Below are 9268 nucleotides of genomic sequence, written 5' to 3'. Positions count from 1 at the left end.
CATTATCAATATCCCACAATGAAATAATACGAGTTTTTTTTCACTAATAACTTTAGTTGTTGTTTTTTTGATTCATTTTCTCCTCGTTCGTTATTTAAAAAAAAAATGTTTTCATGTTTAATTTTTATTATTTCGATATCACAATCATTTAATAGATTCACTATTTAGTGCTAGTTAGATATCATGCTTTTTTTAATTTTGTTTTTGTCTGTTTTTTTCTACTAAAATTATCCTCTTAAATTTAGGATCATTGCATTGGAAATTGTTATCTGTCCAAAAACTTAGAACAAAATGAAAGGGGGCCTCTAGACCCAGAGAAAACATTTTGTGTGTGTGCGTGTGTGTGTGTGTGTAATATCGTGAATAAACTCATTTTTGTTTATGTGTTTTTTGTTGTTGTTGTTGTTGTTTTAGTTGTTTTAGTTGTCTACATTCAAATGTATCGTTAAGAGTAAGATGTCATCGCATGCGAATTTGTTTGAACAAATGTAGAAATGAACTTGAATCGATTAAATTTCATCTGGAACTAAACGTAAGAGTTCTTCGTCAGTTAATTGTGCCAATTTGCTGGGTTGTGATGAGACAGCAACGGGTTGGGATGGTGTTGGTGCATAGCTAATCGATGTGGTGGCCGGTGCAACCGGTACATATTCAGTATCGCTAGTATCCATCAAATTGGCACCGTATTGATTCATTGATAGTTGCGACGGAGCTGCCGATCCAAATGATGCGACATTTTTCAAGATATCAGCTAAATTGGCTGGTATCGAAATGTTTGACACAACGTCTGATATATTTGTTCCGCCAATTGGCGGCGACACTGAACTGGTCGGTGAGTATGGCTCATCAATGTCCACTGTTTGCAAATGCATGGCAATCTCCTTCTTCTCGGCCTCAATCTGTCGATTCAGCTCCTCCAGCTGCTGTTTATCGAAACTTGACAGCGCCGGTCCTCCACTCATCGGTTTTGTGTAATCCGGAACTGGATTTGCGCTCGTGCTCGACAAATACGATGTTGGGATCGTGTTGAGCGTCAAATCATCCTCATCGCTTCCGCCGGGCGAATATGGTTCATCGTCGTCATCTAGATCGAAATGAAATTAGGATTGATATTTATAGATTCAATGAATGCTTTATTTTTCTTTCTCAAAATTGTCAAACATGTATCATTCTTACTTGATGAAAATGTTGCCTTGATCACTTGCTTACTGATGACTTGGATATTCATATTTGGACTGGATGGCGGTGTGTAATGGGCATCCTTTGCCGGAATCGTCACCTAAGTAGAAGAAAAGCCATTATAATAAATCGAAAATTATTACCAACACAATAAATCAATTGTAAAATGTATCATACCGCTGATTTGTGTCCAATGAATGGTATCGATGGTTGACGATGCTTTGGAGGATTTGGAAGATGGCTCGTTTGTGGTATTCGGTTGCGTACGACAATGCCAAGCAACAAATCCGGACGGTCAGCGCCTAAATCGAAGCCAGTCGTTGATTTCAAAATCGATGGCAACGATTTGTGCGAAGTCAATGGCATGATATAGAAGTCTTTAACCATCTTCGATGGAATTTTGATAACACCAAGTCGTTTACGTGTATCCAAATAATTTATGAATGTTGAGTAAGCCGTTTCATCATCATCAGAAGAGGAACGTGGCGAGAATTTCAGCAACACTATATCTTTACTGATGCGAATCTTGTCTAGGTACTCCCAAACGGTATCTGGATTGATACGACCAACGACATCGAATTCTTTCGGGAATTCAATCATAGCTGTGTTACCAGAGAGTGGGCTTAACGACACTTGGAATGTTGCGACATCGACCATACTTATTGCCCCTGACCAAACGATCGGCGCAAGTGGTCGTTCGACTAGTTGTAGTGGTGGTGGTGGTGGTGGTGGTGGTGGTGGTGGTGGTGTTGTTGTTGATCGTATTTCGGACGTCACTTCTGGCGGTGAAGGAATTGTGACTGTACTCGTTGGCTCTTGGTCACTTTCATTTGCGGCCGATGGTTGGCGTGTCAACGTTGTTGTCGATGCACTACTGCTGCTGCTACCTTCAGTCGTGGTCGATGCCGCGCTCACACTCGCAACAACTGTTGATTCACTTGACTTCTTAAATTCTTCCGGATGCAATATACTATCGATGGTCGATTGTGCTTTCAGAATCTTGTCAATTATACTATTTTCATCGGTTTTTGCAATTTTTGGTGGATTCGAGTGTGCTTTACTAGTCGATTCTCTCTTTCGATCTTTTTCGCTGTGATGTTTACTGCGATTGCTGCTACTTGAACTGCTGCTTCCACTGGACTTATGATCTTTTTTATCCTTTCGACTGTCCGAACCGCTGCTACGATTCTTTCTATCTTTGTCGTAGTTTTTGTCTTTGTGACTATGACTGTGACTGCCATGGCTACTGTGCCGTTCTCGACTACGCTTTCGCTTATGTTTTGATGATGAACCGCTTGATGAACGACTTTCGTGACGGTCTTTCTTTTCGTGGCTGCGCTCACTATCTTTTTTACTTGAGCTGCTCAACAATGACTTGCTGCCATCGGAGCTTAAGTACTTATCAACTCGACTGTCTTTTGTGGTGATCGATGTGTCACTACTGCTAACCGTCGTGTTGTTCAATACCGAGACCAAATCTTCCACCGGTATCGATGGGTCCAATGTGATTCGTTCGCTACTCTCCTGAATTACCTCCTCGCCCTTGTGCGTTTTCAACACGTAACTATTACCACATGCAAGCATATCCAATTCGGATTTCGTGATCATTTCCAATTGATGTTTATTTTCATTTTCACGCCACTTGGCCAGCTCCTGGCTGGCTAGCTCTTCCGTTGACATTCGTACGAACTGCTTTGGCTCAATCGATTTGCTGGAAATCTTTTCAAACAATGTCAAATTCTTACGATCTTTTACATTGTACATTAACGAACGATATTTCGATTTGTACTTCATATTTGTATCGCCACCGAACATTTCGAACATTTCCAATTCGGCCGCATTCACAAATTCTGTAATTTCAGCTTCAGTCAACCGTGGTGCATTCGGATCGGTGATTTCTTTTGTACGTGTAATCAGCTGTTCAATCAGTGTCTTTCTTGCATTCACACGCAATTGGTCACGATCATTGGATTTGCTACTTAACGATTCGGATTTGCTTGAACTTGCTGTTTTGACTTCCGGCTGAAATAAAAATAATTGCAGATTTTATTGTTTGATGTATGTATACACACGTATTTAATGTTCTCGAAGTAACTTACTGTTGTTGATGTTCGTTTTTTCGTTTGCGATGAGCTCTTCTGCACTGGCGTTGAACTCAACTTGGGTGCTTTTGATATGGGCTCCGATTTGTGGGCATGCGGGGACTTTGAATTAACTGGTGATGACGTGGCTGAAAGCGGTCGCTTTAATGCTGTCGTTGTCACTGGTTTTTGTGTCATTGGATTCACGTACACCATTTTATCGGCTTCGAAACGTAATTTGGTTTGAACTTTTAGTGGCTGTGATACTGCAAACAGTTCTTTTTCGCCCATATCTTTGGCAAGCGTTTTAAATTGCTGTTGTTTTGCTTTGAATGCCATCGCTTGTGGACTGCCCGGTTTCAATACCTCAAAATTTGGATGTTCGGCCAACCATTGTTGTAATTTGTCGGGTGTCGGTGTACTTTTACCCACCATAATTTTACCAGTCGTCTTTTCCATGACTACCACATGATTTGTCTTGTCCCTAAACATTTGTTGGATGACTTTTTGTGGTGGGCCCTTTTTCTCGCTTTCGGTCGGCGATTTTAGCCTAAACGGTGTTGATGGTGCCGATGAACATGCTTCTGATTCACTTGCGCTCGATGCAGAAACCGTTTTTGTCGCATGCTTTCGAATACAATCATCGCTACAGTACACCGAATTCACTCGTGACGGTTTAACGCCACAAACGATACAATTCGGTACCGGTGAATCGATCGTTGATTGAGCCACGGTCGATGAAGTGCCAGCTCCTTTCGTTTTTGGTGAATTTTCCACAACAACTTTTCGTGGGAAAATACTCTAAATTCAAAACAGAAAATAGATTCGGTTAGCTCATATGTGTATGTCGTTCAAGTGACTCAGTTGAAAGTTCGCAATATCCATTTAAACACTAACCTTTATCGATGGCTGTTGTTTTTTCTGACAATTCGGACAAATCCATTCCGATTTCCGATGTTCCATCTCACGGCCCATTTGCCTCGTGATACCAACGCATTTGCCATGGAACCATTCTTCACATTTATCACAGCAAATCATGAAGCGATTATTATGTGGCGTTCGGCATATACACCAGAGGCTGAAATGGAAGAACAATAATCGAATGAATAATGTGCGTTTTTTGGTTCAAATTGGGGCATGTTTTGTGTGTATGTTTAAAAAAAAACAATATTGTTGTTGATTTTTCAAATGCAGATAAAACATTGTATTGCATGTGGTGGGTTGAATGTGAATGTGGTGGTATTTTGAAAGAAGCGTTGTCATCATCAACTCATCTTCATTTTATTTATTGGTTAACAATGGTTGCACGTATAATTCACAAGTAGCCCATGTATAACACACATTGAAATATTGCAAAGCAAGTAGCAAACATCATGTTTTTTAAGCTATTTAGCATTTGTTTCATCACATTTGAGAGGTCCTTCAAAACGTAGATAAAAATACTGTTTTTTTTTTTTCAAACTGAAAGCAAAATATTTACACAGAGCCATTTTGGCTAAAGAAAAAGAAAGAAATAAAAGTAAGAAGAAAGATAAAATATATGGTATATGTGATGTACTCCCTACCGATGCGGGTCATCTTCGGAATTGTAGCTGCCATCGGAACCATCTTCCTCGTCATCTTCGTCACCAAGTCCACCATCAGCAGCGGTGGCGCCACCACCGGGGGCGTTATTATGTGGTGGATTCGATATGCTCATGCTACGTCTTGGCTTTGAATCAGTTGAGGCGCGTTTTACCGCAACCGAAGCCCTTCGTTCACGTGCTGCAATTGGTTTTGCTGCTTGCTTTGCAGTGCTCGGTGAATTTTTAACCAGTTCGGTTGTTGTTTGTGTGTTTGGCACACTCTTCTGTTGATGTTCCAACAATGAATCAGTCTGTTCAGCAGCTCTTACAACCTCTGATTTTTTAGGTGTCTCTTGGCCTGGTATTATTTCAGCTCGTCGTTTTGCACCACGTGTCGTCGGCGCTTCAGGTGGTGGCAACGTGACCAATGAACCATCTGCACGCCTAACTGTGATTCCTTTTCTATTGGCGATTGTAGGTAATGTGAGTGGCGTTGCAGGCGTTTTCACCGCATTCGTCGCTACTATTTGTTCTTCGGGCAGCTTTGTCGGCGTAGAAGCGGGCGAATGAATGATATTTTGCTTTGGCACAACTGAAGTCGTTTGTATTGGTGGCTGTGGCGTTGCAGTACAAGATGAAATGGAATCGGCATCTTGCATTTGTTGATCGATCACTTCTTGGAGATTCTTATCTTCAACCAGTTTAGCCACGTGCTGCATCAAATCATCGGTTAAATATTCGGAATCAACAAATGAATCTAGCAATTCGTCGGGTAACATTTGTGTGTCGTGCGTCGATTGTGTGGTCGAATAAGTGATTGACATCGTGTTTGATGTGCTGCTCGGCTGTGTCAAGTCAGCGGATTCAATAGATTGCGATGCTTCGGATGTTTCCAGCATTTTCACAATATTCGGAATGGCTGCGGAAACGGCCGTTTGCGAAGATGCACTTGATGAGGAGGAGCACGTTGCATCCGGTTCGGATTTGCTCAGCTCTTCTTGCACCAGCGAATCGATCAAATCCAATTGTTTATCTTGTTCGAAGGCCAAATTGGTGACAGTCGGCGGCTTTACTAATCTACGGAGTGTAGCAGTTGGCATTCGAATCACTTTTGTGCCTGTTGTTGTGATTCGCGATGTTGTGGCTTGTGGTGTGATCGAATGGACAAAAATCGGTTTGCTCACCGATGCAACCTTAACTGTTGGCGTGGATATTGGAATTTTATTAGCATTAACGACAACAATTGGAGTTTTGTGGGCACCACTCGCATTTTCGACGGGATTCTTTTTGATAACATCGGGAGTGAACAGTGATGTCATATCAATTACAATATTATCTGATTGGACTTTCTTTTCTTTTTGCTTCATTACGTTATTATTCTTAGTTTTATTGTCAATTGATAATGACGATGTTGATAATGATGATAATGATGATGATGATGATGGGTTGGCCTGTGGAGTTGTTGTACTGGTTGCCTTTTGAACGGCCGGTGATCTGGATGAATTGTCATGTGAAGTTGATTGTGGTGATTCTTTGACGTATGCAACTTTTGTGAGACGAGGTGTTGAGGTGACTGCCGGCATTGATTTCGATGTAGACGAAACGGCTGGTGAGACAGCAGATGCAGATTTTGCACTTGTGTTCAGCGCTTTCTTTGGTAATTTGGTTGCCTTTTTCCCTTTTGGCGTTACGCCATCATCAGATCCTGTGAAATCAATCGTACTGCGACGTCGTTTTTTGCTTGCCAATTTTTTCGCTTGGATTTTCCGTTTCTTTATCTTTTTCGCCGCACGCCTCGAATGACAGTCGTTCACACTGAAATCCAAGTCACTATCACGATCATTGTCGGTATCACTGGCGGTAAAATCAGAGAAATCAGTTTCACTTTCTGCTTCCTCTTCATCCGAATCATTTTGATCGGCCGTATTTTCATTTGAACTTGCATCGTCAACGCTTCGATTTCGACTAGAAATTGATGCATCCCGATCCAAACCATTTGATGGTATTGATTTCAATGACGGCCGGCCGACTTTCTTCGTTGTTGAATTTGGCGCGGGTGTTGTGGATGATTTTTGCTTCGATTTTGCATCGTTACGTTTTATGCCTTCGGCCACAGCTTCCGATTTATCCTCATTCAACGAGTCCGCATACGTGTATGGCGTGTAACAGTGATCATTTTGAATGATGTATCGCAAATGCTCGTAATCAGCTTTCAACTGTTTGGGATTCGTGATTCCTGCAATGTCTGTGGGAAATAAAATTGAGAACGAGAAAGAAATTCCGTTAAACTTGTCTGTTTGATCCTTGATAAAACGAGAAAATATGGTCTACACATTTTGTGGCTTACTCATGATTTCGGTAGCAAATTGAACCGCTTGTTCTGGATTGTAGAATTCTTCAACTGTCAAACCATAGCCGGGTATTTTGTTTTTTTTCTTCTTCTTCTTTTTCAATTTTTGACCTTTTTCTGTGCTTGCACCATCCGGATCGCTCTCTTCATTGCTTTCGGCACTATTTTTACTGTCATCGTCATCATCGTCACTTTGATTGTTGCTATCATTTTGGTTATCGTCGCCATCACTTTGTTTGGTCGAATTTTCTTCTTCATCTGTTTCCATGCTTGGCGTCGGCGAACCAACTCTTATTACGCTGACAGTTGATTTGGTGTCAGTGTTGGCATTCACTAAAATAAAAACGAACCATGAATATTGGTATAAGATAAGAATTAGCTGTGTCGCTTAATCGTGCAAATAACTCTTTCAATTTTTTTTATAACAACACACATACCACGAGACTATTTGTTTCTTTCAAAAATTGAATCATTCCAAATATAAACTCACCGATAAGGTCTTGTAACGCATTCGGATCAACTTGCACGCCACCATCCTTATGGATAAAAACAATGAGATTGTTGTCGGCTACTTCGGCTCGCGAACCATTGCCACTAGTTTCGACATTATCCAAATCCCGAAATACTGAATGCGACATTGGATTTTTAGTGCGCTTTCGACTTTTGGCCTCTACACTACGTATTTACTTGCAACACCTTAACAAAAACTACACATACACAATCTTTTGCCACTCTCAGAGTTGCAAGAATGAACGAAACGTATTTATTTACTGCCTCTTGGAAAATCGTGTGTTGTTTTGTTTTTGTATGTCTGTCATTTAGTTTCGATTTACAACCAGTTTGGTTTGTTTTGTCAACTACAGTCAATTATTTGAATTTAATTAATTAGGATCGGAGATGATGTGCAATGATTGCAGCGAATTCCGATATTTTGACGACAAAATCCAAACGGAAAGTTTTTTTTTGTGTATAATGGCAACCTTATCGAAATTTACTGAATAGAATTGCCGCCATAATGCATAAACTGGCCGTACATAAATTCGATTGGTCGTGAAATACGCGCTTATACAAAAACAAAAAGTGTTTATATATAAATTCGCCTGTGTACGAGCAGCAGTGATCTAATGAAAACGAAAAAAGAATTACATATATACGGAATTCTGTCGTAAGGTGGACTATACTGTACTTAACCAACGAACAAACGATTCAACACCACAAAATCACGCAAATCTAACCTATTTGTATTGAGTGTTGAGGCTGGTATCGGTGTATAAGTGCCCCACAGTCTATAAAAAATCACACCGTATTTCAACGAACTGAATATATTCGACGTTTTTTTTCCTTCTGTCTACTACTACTCCTTCTTTTTCTTCTGAATTTCTTCTTCCTCTTCTTTTTAGCTTTATTATTTTGACAATGGTTTCGACGTTGTTTCTCAAAAAACTGAAAACTAAATTCACGTTTCAGATCACATTTTCCGCACTTTTGATACTCCGAAAAAAAAATTGAAATAAAACAATGCACATGATTAGTTTTCGCTTAAATAAATTAAATGCAATTATTTTTTTTCCCTTCAGTTCAATTGGGGGTTATTTGGCCAAATGTAATTTGGTTCTTTTCTCGCTTGTCGACCGAAATTCGTATATGCGTCATTGTATGCGCGTACTAATATCATGTTCATCCATTTTTGTTTCGTTTGTTCGTCGTTCTCGTTCCCTGTTTTTTTTTTTATTCACACTCTTGGTATTGAATTGAATATTGGTTAGTATGTGGGTATGGTTTTAATGAAACCTTGTCGAAACACAAGTAAGTAAAGCATAAAATGAACAAAGTACGTATTTGAGCAAATGGATAGCGTTCTGTTTGGCTCAGTTACATTAGCTACAGTTAAATCAATGCTTATAGAGAACATAAACGCGCGCACATACACACACTCATACACAAACCAAACTTGGATTGAGCAACATTTTGACTATATACTTGACAAATACAACTGTACACCCTCGGCCATTTAACTGGCGTCATTCAATAGCACAATATGTCAATAGATGTCAGCACGAACTAATGCAAAGCAGTTTATGTTGAGGTGGATT

The 9268-nt window shown here is 40.1% G+C and overlaps 1 protein-coding gene across 3 annotated transcripts; it reads right to left on the bottom strand.

Annotated features, from left to right (window-relative positions):
• Window positions 1-108: 108 nt before the first annotated feature.
• LOC129577503 (PHD finger protein 3-like) lies at window positions 109-9210 on the bottom strand. Of its 3 annotated transcripts, XM_055464720.1 has the most exons (10): window positions 8411-9210; window positions 7666-8296; window positions 7173-7508; window positions 4826-7070; window positions 4741-4755; window positions 4158-4338; window positions 3279-4061; window positions 1357-3201; window positions 1177-1279; window positions 109-1084 (listed from the first exon to the last, which is right to left on the bottom strand). In XM_055464720.1, the coding sequence occupies exons 2-10, from the start codon at window positions 7811-7813 to the stop codon at window positions 510-512; spliced, it is 6231 nt and encodes a 2076-aa protein (XP_055320695.1). In that variant the 5' UTR covers window positions 7814-8296; window positions 8411-9210; the 3' UTR covers window positions 109-509. The 3 variants fall into 3 exon arrangements, with proteins under 3 accessions (XP_055320695.1, XP_055320696.1, XP_055320697.1); XM_055464721.1 differs by lacking the exon at window positions 4741-4755 and having other exon boundaries at window positions 8411-9207; XM_055464722.1 differs by lacking the exon at window positions 4741-4755 and having other exon boundaries at window positions 8967-9207.
• Between the last annotated feature and the right edge of the window lie 58 nt (window positions 9211-9268).

Source organism: Sitodiplosis mosellana, unplaced genomic scaffold, assembly GCF_009176505.1.
Source record: "Sitodiplosis mosellana isolate CC-2019 unplaced genomic scaffold, AAFC_SMos_1.0 Smas_scaffold_6197, whole genome shotgun sequence".
NCBI classification, from domain to species: Eukaryota; Metazoa; Arthropoda; class Insecta; order Diptera; family Cecidomyiidae; genus Sitodiplosis; species Sitodiplosis mosellana.
Note: the sequence above shows the minus strand (reverse complement) of the source record. Positions and strands in the feature narration are given on the sequence as shown.